This window comes from Mugil cephalus, chromosome 17, assembly GCF_022458985.1.
Source record: "Mugil cephalus isolate CIBA_MC_2020 chromosome 17, CIBA_Mcephalus_1.1, whole genome shotgun sequence".
Taxonomy (NCBI): domain Eukaryota; kingdom Metazoa; phylum Chordata; class Actinopteri; order Mugiliformes; family Mugilidae; genus Mugil; species Mugil cephalus.
In genome coordinates, this window is record NC_061786.1 from 19,341,435 (window position 1) to 19,365,591 (window position 24,157).

General features: G+C 43.4%; 1 protein-coding gene across 2 annotated transcripts in view; it reads left to right on the forward strand.

The window, feature by feature from the left end:
- slc8a3 (solute carrier family 8 member 3) overlaps positions 1 to 24,157 on the forward strand; it is a 118,111-nt gene that overhangs the window by 55,706 nt on the left and 38,248 nt on the right. For both annotated transcript variants that reach the window (XM_047610735.1, XM_047610736.1), the window contains exon 3: positions 20,288 to 20,394. In XM_047610735.1, the coding sequence (XP_047466691.1) occupies positions 20,288 to 20,394 (107 nt within the window). The remainder of the gene's footprint in view (positions 1 to 20,287; positions 20,395 to 24,157) is intronic.

The window sequence follows — 24,157 nt, forward strand, 5'->3', positions numbered from 1 at the left end:
CTCAAACAGTAGGGGAGGGGTACGATTACGAAGCGGAGTCAGACCTGGGTCACAGAGTATTTTATTATTTGCCGAAACTTCTTGATATTTGCTTGAACTCGTGGCTGCTTGAGTGCAATAAATTTATGTAGAAAGGAGTGAACTCCGAATGCCGCAACTAAAATGGTAAGTGGCAGATTATACTTTTGAACCTCAGGAGTATTTCTTGGAATACGAGAGCCCTTTTAGGAACTCAGAAAGTATATCTGCGTTTGAAGTAGGGGTTCTAAATTTAGCTCCTAAACCCTAAAACCTCATTGCCGGGAAGGATTACTTCCTGATGGCTGAAGAAATGATCCAGACAGTTTTGCAGCACTACACAACACTGAGCAGCAAATCAAGATGACTGATGTACGTCAGAGTCAAGATTCTGGAGACTATACACTTAGAGCCAAGAACTAATTAGCATAGCTACTTTAGCTTTCTAAAATTATGAAATCCACCTAGTGACCGTTGATTGATTGATCCGATGTATACATGCATTGTATGATTAAATTGACAATTTATGGTTTTAGTAGAAAATAGGAGTCATAATTTGGTGATTTCCTTTGTAAGGATAGCTGGGGCCATGACTTCCCAGAGTTTCATAGTCACAAATACTAGTGTAGTTGCTGCAGTGGCAGGCAGATAGATGCATGTCTAGTATACATGGAACTTGTCCTTTCTCTGCATACTTCTGCTCTATAGGCCACTTCATGGCCTACGTCACTGTGGCGTCACAATGTTAGCTTGAGGCAAAACAGAGGGAAGCTTGAGGTCAAATCGATTATTTGATGATTGAGCGTGTCGGTGAATATAGTCTTTTTAAAATAACACCGTCTCAGGCAGTGAGTTTATTAGTATATTCTCTAAACTTCCTAGTCCATTCTTGCCAGAACAGTCCGTTGGAATATGCTAGCTGCCGTTATGCCACTACAAGCTATAGTGTTTGAGATCTTTTACCTCCAGCTAAGCCCCGCCCCTCAAAAAAAAACCTCACATTGTTTACAAACTGAAGGGGTCTATAATAGAGTCTGGCTAGCTCTTTCACTCTACTACTCATGCTGAGCTAAGCTAATCAACTCTGTTATCTCGGATTATCATGACAGGAGACCAGTATCAACCATCTTTCATCCAAAACTGCCTTCAAATTAAACCCATGAACTTGGACTTGGAGTTTAAGTTTAAGTAGTTACATAAATCTAAAGTTGTAACTGTTAGCATCTACAAGACACGCAGGCTAACGGTTTAGAAAATGTTAATTCATGTAGGAAATGCAAGGGCATGATGAAAGGGTGAGGCCATTAATATCAATATTTCCCTAATACATATAAAACCATTAGAAAAGCTAGTTTCATTTGAACATGGTAAATAGTTTGAAGGCAGCATAACATGCAAAGAAACAAGTAATTATATATAAATATGTTATAATTATTATTTTATATGACTTTCTGAACCTTTGTGACGTCTCTGGATACACATTCAGAACACACAAAAGAGACTCCTAGTTCCTGAGTTCAGTCCCAGAACTTTATTTGACAGAAAAGCGACGAAGCGAGATAAACAGGGATAATATGGGAGCAAGATGTGGGTAAGTGCATGATAATGGAACAACAGAGGCAAATGAAAGTGAAACATCTCACAGGCTTCTTAATTGAATAAGCATGTAGAGCTGCAGAGCCTCGTCCTCGAGAGGTTTTCAACAAATGTCACAGTGAATGAGGAGCATGAGGGTGGATGGGATCGATCGTTGTAGTTCGTGCTGATTCCTCCACATCTCCACCCTTTCCATCCCTGCCCCTGAGGACGTGAACGCTCTGACTGACTGACTGACTGACTGACTGGGCGGCTGGTCCTCGTCTCCTGTCTTCCCTCAGGCAGGGCGAACACTGTTACACCTCTTCAGCACTTCACCACCCCTCACTCCCTCCACTGTTGGTTCTTGCCCTGTTGCATGTTCCTTCTACATGGCTGACATGTTTTAGATATCCCGCTGTGCTCCAGCTCGCCTTACGGCACTTTCTATTACCAGCAGCTAAGTGGAAGTTTGTCGATGGGCTTTAATGCTCAGGAATTGGCAGTGGATCCACGCTGAGGAGGACAACTCGGCTCTGAGCTACATGTGTAGAAAACCATGAACATCCTCTGCATTTAGCTAGTGCTCTTAAAGGAAGGTTGCAAATCTTGTATTTTATAGTTGACAATTTCTCTGGATTTATTATGCATTAACTATCATGTGCATTAGATATGGGAGCATGATATCATCAATGTTTCAACAGCAATACAAGCAATCCGGTGATTGTAAACCATCCCAATTTAGCCAGTTAAGCTGTAAAACATAGGTCTTTAACAGGGGTCCGCAACCCCTCACTTAGAAAACCTCTTGGGGACTTAAAAGTTCTCAAGTATCAAACCAAGATATGACTGCGGTTGTGGTTTCAGAAGCCTAAATAAGATCAAGTGATCTTCTTTTGCAACAATAGACAATATTCATTGACAGTTTAGTAAATGGTTTTCATACTGAAATCGATCTAGTATATCTACCCAGGTAACTTTTGATGTCAAACAGATTTTGCGTTGTGATAAGACCTGAGGAAGTCTTATTATATATTATATATATATATACAGTAGCTTATTAGTCCGTCTTCACCGGTGACTCTGTGGTCTCTCAGTCAACCGTTTGCACCTGCCAATATTTTTTTAGTAACGAAGCCTTAATCTTTTCTAAACAGGTAAAATGCTGTAAAATCCACGATCCCCTGGTTGTTCTAAGTGGACAGATTGCACGACTCCAGCGTCCAGTCCGTGCAGTTAGCTAATGGTAATGAGGATTCGGGAGGACGGATGATGGCAACACGCTCCATGGGACGGAATTAGTGCTCAGCATTTCAGCTTTCCCTGCGAGGCTGTGGCCCTTTTTATTCCGTCATTATTGGCAGAGACAATGGTGTGGTTAATCTTTTTAAGACAACACAGTGCAGGGCCTGGAGGGAGGGAGGAGCTGTCCAATAATCTCATCAGAGACCAGAGGACATACACTGTGATGGAGGAGAGATCCTCCCTTACATGTTGAATCATCCTCCTCTCCTGGCTCATCTCAGGGCTTCCCTCTCCGGTTACCCACCCCACCCCAACCCCTCCGCCTCCATTTTCCCTGCCACTGTGCATGTGAACAGCAGTGTGTCTTCTGTGTGTGCGTACACGCGTCCTCGACTGCATTAAAGAGAGCTGTAATGTGTCAGGGGAGCTGTCAGATGCACGCCGCACATGCAAGGTGAACGTGTGAAGGGATCTGAACGTGTGAAGATGTGCTTCTAACAGACTGTCAGCTTCTGAGGCTACGACGTGAAGGCCGTGATCAGCTCAGGGCAAGCTTCTTCTCATTAACTGGAAAACAGAGCAATCATGGTGGATTTGTGGAGTTTTTCATTTGCATGTTTTTTTCCAATTTTCTATACACTAAAATTGTGAAATTACACATGCACCTCTGTGTGAATGTGATGTATATGCTAAGAGTTGTGCAAAGAGGAAGAGGCTAGCAGTGATGTTGTGACAAGAGACCATAAAATGTTAATGAAACTGTAGCAATAAAAAAATAAAAAATGTTTCAGGACATATAAGGGGCAGCTACTAAGAATAGATCTCAGGTGTTGTTCTCCAAGAGGGACAAGATGATCAGAACTGAAGGGGTCGACATACCAGGGGCTACAAGTACCTTGGTATCCCACAGGCTGATAGAAACTGTGAGGAGGCCACAAGGAAGTCAACCACAGCCAAATACCTCCGGCAAGTCCTGAAAAGGCAGCTGAATGGTAAGAACAAGATCCAAGCCATCAACATGTACGCACTACCAGTCATCAGATACCCCGCTGAGATCGTAAACTGGCCAAAGGAGGAGATAGAAGCCACAGATATCACGACAATAAAGCTCCTCACCACCCACTGAGGGTTCCACCCCAAGTCCAACACCCTGAGACTGTACACTCGACAGAGCATCAAGCATCAAGGCCATGGTCCCGGAGTACATCACGAAAATGGCTAAGAGAATGTCTCAGACAACAGAAACCAGGCAACCTGGAGGGACAAGCCCCTACGTGTCATGTATGGCTTTCAAATTGAAGAAGTGGCTGATAAAAAGAAAACCTACGCTGGACTAACAGACAGCGCAGAGGCACTAATCATGGCAGCACAAGGACAGGCCCTAAGTACGAGAGCCATAGAGGCCAAGATCTACCAGAGAAGATTAGACCCTAAGGTGCAGACTCTGCAAAGATGTCTCTGAGACAGTCCAGCACATAGTAGCAGGGTGTGAGATGCTAGCCAGGTCAGCATACATGGAGAGGCATAACCGGGATAGTGTACAGGAACATCTGTACTCAGTATGACAGGTGTGGCGATACTCGAGAAAGAAGGAACACGAAAAGGTTGAGCAGTACAAACGGTTGAAAGAGCAGTTGGAACAGATGTGGAAGCGAGCGTGGTAGTTGGAGCACTCGGGGCGGTGACCCCCAAACTGGGAGAGTGGCTCCAACAGCCTCAGTGATTTATATATATACACATACAGTATATGTTGGAGCAGAGGATGATAGATTCAGAGAAATTTAACCTTTAACACCCTATACCTCTGCCCAAACACTTGGCGAGACCTTGCATCTCGTCTCCTCGCAGTGATAACATTTTAAGAGTAACCAGCGGGAGTGTAAATGAATGTAAGGGAGATCACAAATTCGATTCCTGGCACGTGTTGAGGCCATATTATTCCTTTGACCCCAATAACTTCAGACGAAAATGTTTAGGTCTTTAGACTCCATACAGCAGTGTTTAAATCCTCCAGAGGGCCCAAATGAAGCTGCTCTCATAAGCCGGTCAGTGGAAATTCATTGGCAAACCGTGTGACGTTTATAGCGGTCCTGTGCAGCCCAAAGGCCATTGGAAGACGTTCCACAGTCATTTCTGTATAATTACGAATTTATCAAGGGACCCATTTCAACATCAGAAGACACTATATTGGTTGGCAGCCCTTCGGTTAGGAAGCTCTGATGATCTGGAGAGAATTGTAGTGTAAGGCCGAGCTATAGGCGTGTTATGTATGCGCGCCGCGGAGTGTGTAGGGCGGCATTGTGTGTACGGGACCCCAGGCTGTGAACTGTGATCATAATTTCACGCTGTGTGTTCCCGAGTGTCTTCTGTCAGTGTGTGCTTAATGTATGTGGCTGTGTTGAAGTGCGCTTGGCCGTTGAATGTCAGAGAAGCAGAGGTCTTTGGCTAACACACGCTCTCTCAACCCCCTCCAGAGAAAATCCATGTCCATGGCTATTTTTAGAAGTGCATGCATCTTTCCTGTGCCATCCACTTCTCAATCAAACGATGTCTTTCTATGGCTGCAGCAAATCGAATGAACCCCCCCCCCCCGTCCACTGCGAACCAATCACACAGAAACAGACACCTACACAGACATACAGTACGCTAGTTGTACTTGCTGGGACCCTCATTGATAACCTGCAATGGTTCCCAACCTTATTTTTCTTGTGACCTGCTAACACAAAGCCTTTATTAATCAAAAGGTGCACGTGCATTTTGTTGCAAGAAGTCTTCGTCTGTTTAAGTCATCTCTTTGTAGGTAAACTGTAGTTTTTTTTGTATCGAGAGACGTTCAAGAGCAGTGCTGAGCTGTCGGCCGTCTGCGTTCGCTCAGAGCTCGCCGTTATGTGTAGTTGTAGACGGTTGGATGGTTTAATATAGGAGAAACTGCAGCCTTTGTGTGTCATTGATACTTGTGAAACACGGCCTTCTGTCTGCCCCAAATTCCTACATCTCAGAAAAGTCATACATAATACAAGCGAGAGGCGAGTGACATCCATACTTGGCATGTTCCAGTTGCCACCAAAACCCCTAGGCAACCAAGGCGAGTGGTTCGAAAGACAGGATTTTAAAATCAGTGCATCAGTTCCTTCCTTGCCAGTGGCCTTGACTGAGGGTTCTTTCACACCTATATTTCATTCAGACTCAAGGAGTAATTGACGCAATTTGGCTAAAATATTGCATTTAACCTTGAGTTGGGCAGGAGAAACAAGACATCCTGACGCACCCTCGACACTACGCTCTTGCAGAGAGGTTTGTGAATGCTCAAAACGTTCCAGGAAATCTGGATTTTTACGAAATCAGGAAGTAAGTGAATCAGAAAATGGAGCAACAGCAACAAGAGTGTTTACTGGTATGTATTGCTGTTCTGTAGTACATGCACCAGTATACCGGTTCATACCGAATATCGGTATTTTGATATGACTTTTTAATATACCAGTGTATTTGATTACACAGCGTTCAGACATTGTTTCAGAGTGATCACTTTCAATGTAACACTTCTAAACATGCACGGTGCAAATATAACAACAACTTACCTGGTGTGTTCTGAGATCTGACCTCAAAAAAATGCGTCATCAATGCATCCTGGGTGTGTTCACACCCCAGGATGTGTGTTAATGCAACAAAAACTTGTAAACTTGCAAACACACGTGCAAACCCAGCACTCGGATCCCTCCCCCACATCTGCTCCTTCCACTGTAACTGTAAAAGACATAATGCGCTTGCACCAACTCGCACATATTCACACTCATAAATGTCCTTTCTCTTGCTTGATTAGCGATTCAGCGATGTGTGATGCTGTGGATTCTTTTTTTTTCTCCTCCCCCTTTCCTCCGTTCCTGGCTACAAATGCAGAAATAATAGCAGCATGTGTAGCATCGCCACGTGGGCGTGGGCTGTGGCTTGGTCAGCTGTCAGGGTCCTCTGGAGGTGTAACGGTACATGAATTTACCCCAAACAGTCAGGTAGTCTATTTTGAACGCTTCCATGAAGTTGATCCAAGATGGCGTGTCAGTCACTGGAGTGAAAGCTGCTCAGTGGACGCATTTGCCAAAAAAAAAGTTTTCCAACCTCCCTCCATGAGACACCCAGATGTTCTACACGCTTCAGCAGATTTTGGCCCACAGAGCATGCAGCGACAGAGATTCCCGCCGACTGAGCCAGCTGATTTCTAGTTGGATGGGTTCAAATAACATAACCGCACAGCTCTTCGAGACTTCCTGAACGTTACGGGGGCCAAATGCATCAAGCCCAGAGAATAAAAAGACTTGTTCTGAACACAAACTTTATCCAGCCTGTCTGGATCCAAAAAGCAAATGATAGGACGTCGAGGCTAATGAATAAGGAGAATATGTTAATGTAATTACCGGCCAGATAGAGATAGGGGACAGTGTTAGTAAAAAGTACATATTTGAAATAATTATGAATATTTTTAATTCCCTTGTCTTGCTAGAAATTAGAAAGAAGAAATAAAGTTCTGAAGAAAGTTTACCAAAATAAATGAAGAGGTGACTTTTTTTAAAATTTAAAGCAAAAATTCAAATATGTTTCCATTGTCTTAAGAGTATTTTTTATTTATTGTTGACCAAAAACAAGTATCTGTCATTTGAAGACATCTCCTTTCATATTCTGTTTTGCTACTTTTTCTACTTTTTCTAAAGTTTACGTGAACTTCAAGCAGAACGTTTTGAAATATGCAGAGTGAGAGTTCAAACCATTCGTCTTTAAGTGTTTATCAATCTAAACCGGCTGCTGTTAAGTGTATGGCATGGGTCTTCAACAGGGCAGGTTGCAAAATCTTTGGTTGATTAGACATTTTTTATACATAAATATATATTTTTGTAATTTTTCCATCACAAATTTAAATTTCTTTACATAAATATTAACATGAACCCAACATATTTTAGTAAAGGGATAAATGGAGGCAGGAGACGTTATTTCTCGTTCAGTCAGCGATACACTGTTCCACATTAGTCCAGACATGTCATTCTAAGCCCCGCCCCTGAGTAGGCCCCGCCCATGTCGTTGCTGAATCAATCACAGAGTGAATGTGAGCTGGAATTTCCATCTGTGCATTATTTGAATAGCTTACTATTCAATTCAACATGATAATAACAATGTGTATTAATAAATTGCACAAGCCTGAGTTTAATATAGAACAGATATAGTTGGTAGGGGGTCTCTACTTAATCTCTTGTTAATCTCCTAGTGTATGGTGTACCTGCTGAAGTGAAAATAAAATAAGCAAAATAGCAGAGTAAATGGGAGGAAAACTTTGAGCAAATATACGCTACGTACCGATATGAAACAAAGGCAATTAGAAATAAAGGCCTCCCTCTAATAAAAGCCTGCCCCCAATAATGGCCGTGTATTAGAGGAAATACGGTATGCTGCTTTTAGACAGGTAGAATAAGGTCTTACCAGAGAAAGAAACCAGATATATCTGAACGAGAGTCTTGAAGCCCCCAGAGCCGCGAACCACACCGAGAGACGAGCGCGCGGAAAACACAACACCAGCCGCCAGCTTTCTATTTCTGGAGCTTCAACAGTTTGCAGCGTTTCTAAATATGACAGGAAGTGTTATGCTTTATTATTTCAGTGCATTACATTTCTAACATTTACTCTCCCCTGATGCATGTGGGAGCTTGTCGCTCTCCCAGGTCATTCATTTATGATGGTGTTTGTCATTTGGCTGCGGGCGCTTTGACTTGGCCGGCTCGTCCTCTCTAAGCTGTCACAGACCCACACCCCGACTCTCAGAATAGCACTCGTGCATCTCTCGCCCTCAGCTCAACCGTCTCCTTCACCTCCAGCAAGGCGCTGCTCCACAAGCTTCTTTCACTTCGGAGGGCCTGACTGCAGCCTCCTCCTCCTCCTCTTCCTCCTCTTCCTCCTCTCCCTCTCCCTCCCTTGTCGCCCCCTATCAGACACTTCATCTCTGAGTGTTTTATTGCATTGTGTCCTTGTAGAGGAGGACCTCTGGGCTTGCTCCAGACATCCCAAAAAAAAAAAAAAGAAAAAAGAAAAAATATATAGCTCACCCCCTCCTCCCGCCCGCCGCTCTCTTGGCTCAGAAAATATGGAGCTCCCTGTCTGTCCTCTCACTTCCTCCCCCGTCCTCTCCCTTACCTCTGAGTGTCCTCTCCCTCTTTTCATCTCCTCCTTTTGTCTTTTTTCTCCTTCAGCGCTGGCAGTCGGCGTGTTTTCATTGCAAGGGTGCATGACAAGTGAAGCCGACCAGCTCTCCTCTTCCTCCTCCTCCTCCTCCTCCTCCTCCGATAGCCAGGTCTCTCTGTTTAGATCAGTGACAGTCTCTTGCCTCTCCAGAAAGTACATTTTATTCCCAGCCTCGTCTCTCACGTCTTTAGTATTTCTGGTTTCTCAGAAATAGCCCCTGTTTCTCTGTGTTCTGCCCAAATACCTCGACTGTCTTTGTTGGAGACATCCTTCTCATCGTGATTCAGTCCACCTCGTTTCAGATCAGAGCTATTTTCTCCAAAGCGATGACGTTCAAAGTTGGAGTGGGCTACAATAAGAATATGTTCATATGCTATTTACAAGCAAACAGTAAAAGCTACTGGTCATAATTTCCCCATGAACCAAGTAAATGGTCAAAAAACGAACCTTACATTTTAAGTATAATATTCAAAGAATATTCACTTGTTTACTTTTTTATTAATTTAGTTTTAATTTTGATCATTTTGGACGCGTGTAAATTGTATGACAAGTTTGAGACAACTTAGCCGACGTAGCACAAGAGCCACCGAGTCTCCGTTCCAGCTTTTGTAGAAAGTTGCTAACTTTAAACTATAAACCAGAATTGTGTTGATAGGCCAAGTAAAACTAGACTTATTATAAATAATTCACGCCACAATTTTTCCTGAATATTGCCGTCATGTTGATGCGCGTCTTGTGCACGGGAGAAACGGTGAAAAACAAAATCGAGATCACTATCCAGCCTCAAATGTGTTCAACAATGTTCAAAAATAAGACAAAGAAAAAAGGCTGCTAAGGAGGAGGAAAAAGTTGTGATGCTGTATTCAGTCTATAATGTAACTGCAGCCAAAGAGGAAGAAGCTTTAGGACTTTTGGATATTATTACTTTTTGTTATACCTAGTCGTCTCGTACAAAAGTGCGTGATGCATTTCTTGCATTTTAATGTAAATAGTTATAAATTGGCTTTGTTGTTTACTAAACTCAGAGTGAAAAACTTTTTCCTACTCAGACCAGATGGTTTTAGCGTGGGTTTTAGGTTCAGTGTGTTAATACAGTTTGTCAAAATGAAAAACGGTGACTGTAAAATGTGACGTTGTGCTGAAAAAAATGAAACTAAACAAGACAATTTAACCATTTTTAAGATGAAGTGTAAAGATAAAACCAAAAGTAGTCAAAAACGACTCCAGAGGGTTAAAGATGCCCTGTATTGTTTATGCGTAACATTTATGTTCTCCTTTATATTTGACTGTGGGGTCTTGAATGCATCTCATTTCACGTAAAAACCTCTACAAAGCTGATTTTCATTGTTATATATAACCGTTGGCAAGTCTTTAAAAGGACATCAGCCACAACAGTGACAACAGTTCAATGTTCTGCTGGGAAACTGTCGGCATTCATACATGTGGATGTAGACATGTAGCACCCACTTAGACCAGACCAGACACCCCCCACCCCATAGCCATGACACTCCTTAACTCACAAAAACGCTTTAGGATCAACTCGACCCCTGGCCTCCAAGTTCACTAGATCCCAAATATCTGTGGGATGATCCACTGAGGCCCCCTCCCTTCATAGGAGACCTACACAACCTGGTCATAATTTTATGCCTGATCAAAGGTTGCACATCCTCATATGCTGCAGTACTGATGAAGTTGGGAGTGAAAGCTTTGTCCCTGATGTCGACTGCAGAGAGTTACAGTTGCTGCACCGAGGAGACGTACTTAGCTTCCCTCCGGTGTCGCTGATGTGTTTGGACAGTGGGTTTAAGGGCCGCACTCACTGGCAAATAACCACACAGGACACAGGAAGTGAGCCGCCACTGCCGCCGTCTGATCTCCACCAGAGGTGCGTGTGAAGTGCTGGGCTGTGGAGAAGTAAACCTGTCAGGACTCTCTCTGTTGCCTCCAGGGACAGTTTCATTCGGGCCGTTTAGCCGCATGCAGCCGCGTGAACGGAAACGACCCGGAAAAGGTTGAAGTTTTAAAGAAAGTGCTCGCGTGTCATGCGTCGCATTCAGAGGGGAGGCCGGGGCTGGTGCAGGAGGCTCCGTATCCATGACAACGAGTGAGAGCAGCGAGGGCGGCGAACGGGAGCAGGGCCCCGGCGCATTAGACATTCGAGTCCGAGGCCCGGGAATGTGAGAGAGAGAGAGAGAGAGAGAGAGAGCCGCGGGATCAGAGGAGGTGTCTCGTCACCGAGGGCGCATTCGATCGGCCCTCTCTTAAATCTAACACGCTGTAATCTGACCAGCTGCCCACTGGGTAAATGAAAAGAGATTTACTGTCCCCACGGAGGGCGGTGTGAGCGCCGCGAGACCGGGTTGCAGGAGGCGAGAGGGGCCCGAGGAGGAGGAGGAGGAGGAGGACAGCTGCAGTCCTTGCCGCGGAATCCGGATAATGCGACTACCCATGATTCCTCTCCGCGGCGGTATTAATAAACCGGGCTGTGTTCTCGCTCCAAGCTCTCATCATGAGCTACACGTCCGTCAGCCGCAGGAGCGCGCACCTCGCTGCGAGGCTTCACCTTTCCATCTGGTTTCACGTATCAGTGTGTTTGCGCACGTGTTCCTCCTCCACTGATGAGACTTTGCGTCCTCTAACTGATATTGTGAGGTCATGTTGTTATTTTTTATTTTATTTATTGATCAGTCTGTTGCCGTGAACCCTCGACGACATGCGGATTCGTGTCCTTTGAGCTCGTAGCGATTCAGGGTCAACGAGGTAAAACCGCTGGTTTCCGACTGGTTGTTGTTGTTGGCTTGCAGACTTTGTGGTTTGTGCCACCAGGATAAAAATCAAGATCAGAATCGGAGTCCCAGTGGAGACAGTGAATCCAGAGTGAAGCTGAATGTAGAGCGGAGGCTAATGGTTGCATGGTTTCTTTCATTATCAGACTGAAGGAAGTGACGGAGACATAACCTGTGGCTGGATTTGATTTGATCTTTATTTTTCTCAAACCATCAACACATAAAAGCACATACAAGCTGCATCAATTTCCAGCAACAATATAAAACATAGGTTTTCAATAGGGGGTCCGTGACCCCTAGAGGGTCCGCAGAAGTACTGCAGGGGGAAATTTTGGTTGATTAGACATTTTATATATATATATTTTTTAAATTTCTCCAAATACACATTAACTTCCTGTACACAGTAGGCCCCGCCCCTATCGCTGCTGAGCCAATCACGCTGACTCTTGATTCCAGCATGAGTCCAACTTATTTTTGTCGGGGGTTTCTACAGTTTGGGGTACCAGATGTTTAAACTGCATCGACCGGGGGAGGTTGTTGGGGTGTATGATTGGTGAGACCGGAGTTCGCTCTCAAAACCGAGTGGTTTTAGTAGATGTAAAAATGAAACGGTTGCATCTTCGATTGTTTAAACTGTTTTTAATTAGATTTCGCTCCAAGTTGTATCGGCTTTTGCTGTTGTTGTTGAGCAGAAACGTAATTTCTTGGAGACGTGTTTATTATTCGCCTCCTGCTGCGTCTGAGGCACATCGCAACTCATAATTACAGGTGGCTGTACACTAATGAAAATATAATTATGAATACTATGTTCTACTAATAGAGTCATGAGTGTTTACAAAAGGTGCTGCTGCAGAATTATGAGAGATTTACCAGCCACTTAAATGCGTGCTAATTTTAATTATAACTCAGTATTAGGAGGATTTATCTTTGGTTATCTCACACAAACAATACGTGTCTACATACAATAGACACTGATCGGCCACAACATTATGACCACTGGCAGCGGAAGTGAATATCATTGACCATCTTGTGACAATTTGGGATAAAACTTTGGGATCTGGAATTTATGTGGATGTTACTTAGACATGTAGCCCCCACTTAGACCAGACCAGACACCCCCACCCCATAGCAATAACGCACACACACACAAATAGTTTAGGGACAACTCAAAAAAACATGAAGGACACCCTGAGAAGGCCCATCTCCACTCTCTGATGAGTCACAACTCTTTCAGAGACCTACACAATATCAGGACGGTGGTCATAATGATATGCCCGATCGATGTAAGTCATGCATTTCTTCAAAGTTTAGTTTCACAGAAAAAAAAAAAAAAAAAGAAAAAAATCAATTTCGCCCTAAAAACAACCACTGCTTCTAAAATTGCTTCCAATGTGATCGCACCCTTCACAAGGACACGTCAGCGGGGAGGAAACTTGCCAAAAACGGGGGCTCGAATTTGGGTCCTCGGGATGAATGACTGTCTCCTTCAGCACAAGGCCAACCCTTCCACTCGGACTGAGCGAACGTAGCTCACGTCACGTCTTTTGCGTCGATACATTTGGCCAAATCTCCCTATTTGTCTGGGTCGTGCGCGCACTTCTCAAACTGGATCGCACTTCGAGGCATCTATAATTCAAATGGCATCTGGTGCGGCTGCACCGGCTCTTGTGCTTTCTCCTGCAGCAGTCGTAGTTTTTTGCATCTGGCTCAGGCTTTGCCAACGAATCTGCGGGCGGCCGAGTGGGGAGCTTAGTGTGATTGCGTGCCTCGGTTTCCTTTCGCCGTATGTAATATTGATGCGTAGCTTCGGCGGATCAGACGCCGTTTCCTTGCTGGCAAAAGTTTTTGCTCTTCGTGTGGCGTGGCAGCCGGTCAAGTGTGCTTTGATTTTGTTTTCCTCTCGGGATGGAAAGAAAAAGAAAAGAAAGGAAGGACGCAGGGTGAGAGAAGATGAGGACGAGGGGAAGGAGGCCTTGTGTTGTGGGCGTGCAATATTAAATCTGATTCGAGTTTGTCATCGGATTGGCAAGAAATCATTGACAAATGTGTTTACTTGCTTTTTTCTGTGATTGCTTGGGAAAAGCAATAATCAGGACTATAATGAGCGAGGCCCATAATCCCTGCGCTTGGTGACAGAAACCAGGCCTGCTTAATTAAGGCACTGATTTCCCATGAGGCACTGGAGCTCTTTTTCCCTCCTTGTCCTCTTCCTGGTTTTATAGGCTCGACTTTATTTTGGATTTTGAGTGAAGACGTCGTCATGATCTGACAAAACTGTCAAAACAAGATTTTTTTCTCTTGCTTTTAAGCCCTTTAACAAAATGCAGACAACTTTCTTGGTAATTATACAACCAACAAGGGCTCCTCACTGCAATACACCAATCAGCCACAACATTATGACCACTGACAGGTAAAGAACATTGACCATCTTATGACGATTCAGTATTCTGCTGGGAGACGTTTGGACCTGACATTACGTTTGGATGTAACTTAGACATGCACCACCCCCCCACCTAGACCTTGCCAGGCACCCTCACCCCCATAGCAATGACACTCCTTGATGGCAGCACCCCAGCAGGATGCAGCCTGACTGAAGTACACAAAAAAAGTTTTAGGAGCAACTCAAAAAAAAAAGATGAACTGATCAAGTCTAGATGTCTGTATCCACCTTGTCTGAAAAGAACTGTGTGTTCAATAATTAATTTTTGTGAGTGCAGAGTGAAATTATTATTATATTTTTTTGTTAACTAATGTTATTACTATAATTTTAAACTAAATTTAGGCTATTTAAGTTCAACCAAGCAAGTTTTTTATTAGAATTATTTATAGTGATGAAATCTACAAGACCATACAAGGCAGAAATTCATGAAAAGAGTTTAAATTGTTTAATTTAAATGTAGAAAAAAATACACCATTAATCACAGTTTGCCTCAATGGTGTATTGGTTTTACCAGGCTAGTGTTTTTAGCCGCTGTTAGCGCGACATGTACTTGTCGTTCCCATACAACACATGAAAAACTTAAATTACACTGTAACAACATTTCAACATATGTATGTTGGAAAATACTGGAAATACCAATTAAAAGCAACAAAAACTAATCAGAAGAGCTAATGAATGGAATATTACAGGAGCTTCTAATCACTGTTTATGCATGGGGCGGCCATCTTGGTTACTCGGAGTTAGTGAAGATTCTATGACTTTCTGAGTAGAAAATCTGACTTTTGAGATTGTTCCAGTTAAAAATTCCAACCTGCAACTCGATTCGAGACGTACACAGTATTAGCAAGGTGGTTATAATGTCATGCATGCTTTGCTTTAGCAGCGGAGGATGAAAACCGACTTGAAAGCACTCAGTAGATTGAGGAAAGAAATGGACGCAGACGAACATTTCAAGAGAATTTAGGATGTTCACAACAGGAGGATCCAGATTAGCAGCAGCAGGTGTTTCACTCACAAGAAGGGTTGTGTTTAAATGCTTTCAGCTGGTCTGCCGCCCTCGTCTCTAGTGTCTGAGTCTTTCTGGTCTTGGCAAAATCTAAAAAAAAAAAGGCAAAGCTGAGCGATTTGAGGGTCAGTCTGAAGCAGACGAGCAAAAAAGTCCAAGTGGAGATTGGATATCACACATATCACTTCCTCTGATGTGTTACTCCACCGCGGTGGTTTCACACTCCTGGTGGTTATATTATTTAGTGTGTGTGGAAGGGAAGCCAGAGAGGAGACCAAAACAGTAAATCGGCTGTCGAAGAAGAGGCATCTGAAAAATGGAGAGGAGGCGGGCGGCTAGAGCAAATTTCAGCCGCAGTGTGATTTTTGGCCGCGGAACAGAGGGAGAAAAGAGACACTCTGCATCTGCCTCTCCATCTCTCAGACTCCCTGCACCACCTCCACTTTCATCTCCTCCTCCATCCGCTCTGGACCAGAGGAAGGCCGAGGCCGCTGGCTGCCAGCAGCCCAGTGCAACGGAGGTGTGAACCCTCTAATCGTCTGTCATTATCCAGTGGCACTTCCCACACTAATACTCAACTTAAGTGTGCTGTGTCTGGGATGTTGGCATCAATAAATCATTATCACATTAAATTTGACACATTAGTGTAATTCACTTTAGCAAATGAGAACACTGGTGAGCTTACTGACGTGCACTGTCAGGTTTTTAAGGGACTTTTGGACCTGACTGTATTTATTTCTTCACCGCATAAAGAGAAGATGTAGAGTAGTCTCCACCTTTATGTGAGCTCAATCTGCTGAATTTCATATTGGTCTTTTATTGGCTCATATTTATTTTTAGTCTTAAAATCAAATGCAGATTCCATAGAGGACAGGCAGAGAAGGGACACAACATTTTTTTTTTTACTGCTACAATAAATAACAGTTAATGGGATTTACAGCCTTGCTACATATATTACAGTACTCTGGAAGGAATAGTTGTGCATCATGGGAGATAGCTGGTGGCCAAAATCTGCCCCGACTCACTGGTGAGTTTCCATAAAATCTAGTTTTCTTTTCTTGATCTTTATCTACAAACACGTCTGCAGGTGGGCGTTCATCTATAGAGCAACTTAATAAAAATCTTATCGTTGCTGATTTATTTTATTTTTTTTAACCTCTCACCTTGAGAAAAAATCCAAACTGACCCTATTTAGTTTTGTTTGTTAAGCTACTACTAACAACCTATTGACATCTTGTTTGAAAATGAATATTTAATGCTTAAATTGCTAATTGCAGCTGCAAGTTTTCACCTGCTTTCAACCATTCCACCGTAAAAAGACCTTTTCAAGTGAAAATGATATTTTACTGCAGAAATTTAGTCATGGAGTTCCACAGGGTTCTCTGTTGGGACCCATACCTTTCACAATATACATGTTTCCCTGAGGCAATATTATCAGTGAATACTTACCACAGCCCTCACCATGAGTGTTTTTCAAAATCAAAACTGAGCGTTTTTAGCCTTGTTTGTTAAGCTACTGCTAATAACCTATTGATACCTCATTTTAAAAATGAATATTTAATGAATGAATTGCAAATTGCAGCTGCAAATTTTTGCCTGCTTTCAACCATTCCACCGTAAAAAAGACCTTCTCAAGTGAACATGAGAACATTTTACTGCAGAAAATTAGTTGTGGAGTTCCACAGGGTTCTTTCTTAGGACCCATACTTTTCACAATATACACGTTTCAATGAGACAATATTATCAGTAAATACTTACTAATAATAATTACAGTCAGGTGAATCAAATCAGTCCAACTTCAAGCATGCCACACAGACATAACTTCTAAACTGAAGCCATTGTATTCGACCCTAAACACCATTAATCAAATCATAACTCTATTTCTTGACTCTACAAATAAAACCAATGTAGTTTAGTAGTCAGTGTATGTTTGAGGATGCTATTTGGTGAGCTCTCTTATTTGTTCTGTGTCCTTTCAACACATACCACGGTTAAAGTCTTCATATCAGCGGCAACTTCAGGACTGTCGCTGATTTGTGTTGTTGTGTACACAGCAGGTGTTTGATTGTATCTTTTATCACCCGACACACATGTTCCTTCGTTCGGAGGAGCGTTTTTACAGCTTTCACGTCGACCCACGCCAGATGTTGGAATGTGAATACGCGACACACACAAATGCACCAGTCCAACATGAGTTTGTGTTTGTAGTTTTTGTTTTTATTGAGTTGTGGGGACCAATTTTTTAAGGAATACTACAGTTTTCACGAGTTTTTGGAGGTTGAAAGAACTTACAATTAAGGAAGAGTTAGGGTTACAATGGTTTTGTGAACATCTGTGATCATGTTTTGATGTGAATCACAAATATAAAAATAATATAAAACTTTTTTTTCTGGGATTGTGTCAGTCATCTTTTTAAATCCTGGGGAACATCACTTTCTTTTGTATTTCTTTTGTATTGTTCTCTTCGCATCATCTTACATGAATAAAATCAGATTTAGTCCAACATCAGTGCATGTTTTTTTCCATCGCTGCAGTCTATCGCACTTTATTATAATCACAGAAACCCTGTGATTTGCTTAGCAACTCCATATGCAGGCAAAAATAAATATAATAATCAAAGCTAACTGCGGGTAGCTCCATCACGTTGAAGCTGAAAATGTCGGGGAGAAGGTAATTCCCGTTGTCAGTCTCCAGAGAAATATCACACGCGGTTTTAATAAGTGTAAACCGCGCAACTGCTCGAATGTTTCCGTGAAATTTACACGCTTCTTTGTAATCATATGATTGTTTCTTATTGATTTCCATCAGTCACTCGGCAAATTAGTTTGACACGAAAATCAAATATAACTGGACTTAAACGGATTTTGTTTTTGTGTTGATCCGCATAAGGACGTTGTTATAATATTAAGTCCCTGAAGCCCCAGGAGCTGCAGGGTTATTGTGTATAATCTGGTTTGCACTAATTTTATTGAAAATGTGTTTTTGCTGTAGTAGTAATTGAGGCCCTAGGTGGGTCCATCTCTTGAGTCCATAGTCACAATTGATAAAATGTTTATGGATAATATACAAATATGAGTTCTTACTTACGAATCCCGAGAGAATTATCTTCAGACTTCAACTCTTTAAGACTTAACTCTTTACATCTTTAAGCTCCTTGTTTTGGTTTTATTGTCACAATTTAACTGAGTCAAGCGTAGGTAGAGACCAAAGTAGAGCCAAAAGGAGAAGATGTGTAACAAGAATCGAGTTAATAGGATAATAAGAGGTCAGTGTTTTTATTGCAGTTTGCTCTGCTGCCCCTAGTGGCCAAAATTACGCATGACAGGGTTAAAAAGATCAAGTTGAGAATATAAGGGGCCAGATCTTATATGGAGAACTGTAGAGAATGCATAAAGAAAATGAGCAGCAGCAGCAGCAGCAGCAGCTCGTTTTTACCCCAAGGCTCCGTTAGCCATTAAATATGCATCACTTCTTTTATTTTTGAATGTGTATACGGTCACTGATTAATGGAGAGGCTCTGCTCGTCTCTCGAGACTCTGCATGGATGTCAGGTAGACTTGCTTTGAGTCCGGCTTTTCGTGCACTGCAGCCACGTCACCTAGTAGTCTGAGGGAAGCCCTGCTGGTGTTAACGTGAACAGAGAAGCTGATTTGTAGTGTGCAGATCCATCCCCTCCTTCAGAGATTTAAAACCAGAACCGAGAGATGCCCGTATTATTAGTTTGCCATGTGCTGCATGTATTTGTGTGTGTGGGGGGGCGCATGAGAAAGAAGTTGTGCGTTTGTCAGAGCTTTGACTGACGCGAGGCGCGCTACGTTGTCACGGTGCTGGGAGTACATCAGTGGGATGTCAGGGAACAAGCTGCTTTCTTACTGGATACACGAGCAGCTATCCATAATGAATGCTGCCGTGTCACTTATCTTATTAGCCGAACCCCCAGCTCTCCAAATACTCTCCCTAAATAACATGCGTAAAAAATTGCATTTCTGCTCGGATGAAGTGGAAAAGCGACTTCCCGTGAGGTGTCAGACACATAATAAAGTATGTCATCCCTATTTCAGGGCTAGCCGTGCCGCTGTCGACTATTGTTGACTCATCCGCCGCTCGCAGGGAATGCTTCCTGGGGCCTAAGAGAGCGGAAAGCTGGGGGGTGGAGGGGGGTTTATTTTCTCCAAGTCCAATTGAATTCACCATTCCTCGAGGAGTAGCAGCTCCCCTGCTGTGCTGTGCTGTGCTGTGCTGTGCCATGCGCAGAGACATCAGGGTACCTACCGACCACTTAACCGCCTCCACTCGTCAATAGCTCTTTATAAAGATCAATTAGGGCGATCAGTGGCGAGAACGCCGCCGGGGAGGGGTGTGTGTGGGGGGGGCTGAGGTGCCATATTGAGCTGTTTCTGTTTGATGATGATGTCACGTGAGCCTCACCTCCCCTCCAGACATTTGACTTCATTAAAGGGGTTTTCTCCTCAAGCCAGAGCAATAAACTCCGCTCTTCTCTTATCTGTGGCTTGAGAGGAGGAGGGGTGGGGTGTGTGTGTGTGTCTATGTGGGGGGGGGGTTCTCTCGGTGTCCAGCCATCGAGCCATAAAAATCGATTCAGATGGTGGCTGTTTCTTTCATTTGTCGTTCACTCACCTTTTTGCCCTTGCGAAACGCCCGTTTACTGCTTTTACAGCCCGATTGATTACACGCCGCCACGTTCGGTTCATTGTGTCCTCTTTATCCGCGTACTTCTTCTTCCTCTTCCTCCGTTCCGCTTGTGTCTGAAGCCGCGTGATGAATGCGGTTGTCGTGACGCCTCGGCGGCCAGTGAGCTCACGGGCCGACCTTCCACCTCTTAACCTCTCTTCCATGCTGATTATTAATCCTACTTACAGTGCACTTCCTGAGTCCCTCCATCGCAAATTAACCTTTTTCTTCTTCTTCTCTTTCCCCCTCTTCTCTGTCCTTTTTCACTGCCTCCCCCCTCTCCCTTCTATCCTTTCCTTTTTGCAGCAAAGTTATTCACGTGAAAATTATTGACGATGAGGAGTATGAGAAAAACAAGAACTTCTTCCTGGAGTTGGCCGAGCCTCGCATGGTAGACATGAGTCTGCAGAAAGGTGCAGTACTAAACCTATTTCTTTGTCTTTTATCTCTTTCTCTGTGTCTCGTGCTCTCACACTTTGTCACTGTCTTTTACCTCACTGTTTGTCGCGGCCGTCTCCCCTCTCCAGGCGCCTCTGTCTCCACTCTGTCCACTTCCTTTACCTGCACTTTCATCATCGCCCCGCTCCGCGGCTCGCCCTCCACGCCGCCTTCCTTTCGTATTACACCAGGAAAAAAAACTGCTGTGAAATCAAACCGTGCCCGTCGTAATGACAGCCTCCCCAGACGCCGTTATCATCTGCATAAAAAGACACGTCTGGAAGATGCTTTCATTTGCTGAAAAGAGCAAGTAGCCATTATTATGTAAAGACACGTTTTAGCCGAACGCACTCTCGCAGCTATTTTTAACTACACGTACCTGCCTGAAAATGTGATGAAATTAGATAGTTGATTTATTTTTACGACAGAATAACTTTTTTTTTTTCTTTTCAACTCCCCAGTTTCTTGCATTCGGCTCATATTCAGGTCATATATTCTCAGGCAGGGGGCCGCGTTACTCACTTGCAAGATTATCTTCTCCCACACAACAAGCTTGTCTTGAGGGGTGTTCTCGCAGCGAATAGAAGTAAGAACAAAAGCAGGAGAATTCAAATCAAGTTTCCATCATAAGTTTTTGTTTTGGTTCCTTGGTCCCAGCCAGTCGCTGGTAATGTCTGCTGAAAGAAGCCAACAGGCATTTACTTAAGACGGGCGCACCGTTATCTAATGTGGTGTTATCTAACGGCGCTCAAGGCCGAGAGACGGGACAGGATCACGAGCCGGCGCTACAGGAGTCTAACACTTGGCTGTTGCCATCGAACGCTGCAGCTCGTTATGTTTACAGTATTGGGTCTGGCGGGGCCTCCTCAGTCACGATGAAGGGCGGCTACTGCGCCGGTTTTAATGAGTGACGGCTCCAAACACTCCGAGGCTCCGTTTTATTTGTTTTCTCTGTCAGATCAGATAATTTGTTTGTAGAGTTGGTAGATTAAAGCTGATTCCGCTCGCTTGACTTCTTTTTAATTTCTCTGAGTATATTCAGAAACTGTAACGATGCTAATTTGATCTATTTGGACTTTGTGTCTTTATGTTGGAGAGCTACTGCTACTTCTGTTACACCACGTTCTATGTTAAACTCAGCCTAGTGCTATTTATAAATACACATTATTATCATCATTTTGCATTTAATATTAAACTAGTGAAGTGAAATAATACACTGGTTCATTCTTTATTGAAGCGATCCATTCTTACCTCAGTAGCTGGCTGATGGGAGCAAGCTGCACAGTTAGCTTCTTTTATGCTAATATTGTAGCGTGCTTCTGGATTTTACCTGAGGACTGAAAAGGCTCTTGGCCAATTGTGAGCCAAAGATTTCTGGATGCCCCTGCAGTATATCTGCAAACTCAATGTTGAAGACCTAGAACAAAGTTTCAGAAATGCATGTGACTCTCATCTGTCCAGAAAATGTCGTAAAATCTAATATCAACAAATTGAACTGGACTTGAAGACCTTTCCACAGCTCATCCAAGTTTACCCATCTAAATTTTTAGTGGAGGGTTGAGACTTTTATTTGGAACGTCTCTGGGAGTGGCTCACTTGTTACGATGTAATACTCGTCTGCAATTAGAGGATGGTGTTCAGATTAACCTCCTAGTTAAAAATAAAATCCTAGACCTCTTTCTCTGACTCCGTCTCTGTGTTACTGCTGGGTCTGAGTAAATGGAGATGAAAGGTAGATTGATAAAGTGGGAGGTTCTGGTTGACGCCTCTGTAGAAGACACCTCGAAACTGACTATTATGGCACATTGCACAGGTACCAAATGTATGAGCGTCTTCTCCATGAGCGGTACATGTTCCCAAACCTCAGAAAACTTTTTTAAGTCTCATTTACAAAGTCTTGACGTCTCTCCCCAAAGAATTCATGGGAGAATTCGTTGGAGAACAACTGATCGCGAAGAAGACATCTGGGCAAATTCCTCTAATTCCATGTGACTATTGGGTCATTAATCGACACTAGTCAAGATGTTCCAAATAAAAACTCAAACCTTCCTCCGGTCTTTTTGAACTGAAGAAACAACTTGGATGATTACTAATTACACCAGTTATTTCACTTACTTATTTGACGTATTACTTCTAATACTTACGAATAAAACCACATGTACATTAATAGACACCTGTGCCGTTGAGGAAATGCTACCGCCAGTCGCCACCAAATGATGTTCAGCTGCCTGCATGTACATAAAAATGATCTTCCCAGCTCCAGTCTCAGGGATGAAGTGAACAAAAGGCCATCATAATAAATATTCAACGTGGCACGGTGATTGTAAAAGAGACACTCTCTTTGCTGGAACTTTAACTCGTCAGGTAATGAATCTGCTCTGATAGATTGTTATGCAGGCAATCTGGTCCTAGACGCCGAGTTGTTATTTGTTGATTAGGTCTGGAGTCTGTCCCGGCTGAAAGCTACCAATCAAAATGCAGAACACAGCCGTCGAGGAGGCATCTGCTGCAGGCAGGACGGTGGAGTTCTCTGCAGTGAGCTGCTTTGTGTTGAAAGTGAACCCTTGTGTGCTGTTTTTTTTTTTTTCTTGGTCAAGAAGCTCTTGTAAGTCTTTCCTCCGTATCTGTTGTTGTTATGTGCAGATTTATTTAAAAAAAACAACTAATTATGAACCTATAAAAACCATTAACAGCATTAATGGAAGCCCAGTGAATAGCATACGCTACGTCGACTTAGCTTTTTAGACACAGGGTGCAGGAATGATTGATCCACATGTGATGAGGAGGAAATGAAAATGTTTTCTCTGTTATTTCAAACACATTGTCTCATACGAATGTGACCGAGCTCCTGAAGCTGCATTGATATTAAGCGAGAAGAAGCACACGGCGGGGGTTTTATACTTGCAGTCTTCTTCTGTTGCTGTTATTTTTTTTGGATTGTTGCTGCCGGATGTGAGGCGATCCGATAATTTCTCTCTTTTCATTTATAATGTAGCGATTACATTGTTGTTCCTACGCGCTGATCAGGGGCTGATTGGGTTTGTTTTTCGCCTCCTTATTAAAGCCGGAGTGCAGGAGCAGATTTGATGAATATTCTATGAGAGCCTTTGTTTTGTTTGCCTTTCTTTCATATGTAACAACCTCGCTCCATTTTTCCTCCATCGCCGCCTTTTTCCTCCAACGCTACTTTTACGACAACAAACTTGTTTCTTTACATATTATTTTTCAGCTCCGGATGATCAAACAAGAGACGCACAGCTAATCGCTGTGTTAATTCTCTGATCTTCCCTAAGGTCTCTTACCAGCTGTTGCGTCACTCGGCGCAACTTTTTCTAGGTTTGCTCGTGCACCGGGGGCACGCCGATATAGCTGAAACCTGGCAGATGTGAGCGGGACCCGAGCAGGCAGGTCTGACTTTGGACAGTGTGTGAGTAATGAAAGCAATCAAACCAACAGTCACCCTGACCTGTCAGTCTGGAGTTGTTTACTGCCAGCTCCAGCAGTGCCCTTCTCTAACTTAAACTGAAGTGGTCAATACCATTAGCACCTCTGCTGGTGAGGCGGCCACTCGAGCTGCTGCACAGCGCTGCAGAGTCCGAGTGAGTCATTGCGCGGTTTGGAGAGGACGGTGGGGAGGGGGCGGGGGGGTTTGTTTGGATGCCTCGGGTGCTAAGGCATGTCGACATCCGTGTCAGATGTGTGGATTTTTAATAAATCTCATCTGATTCATGCGGGAAG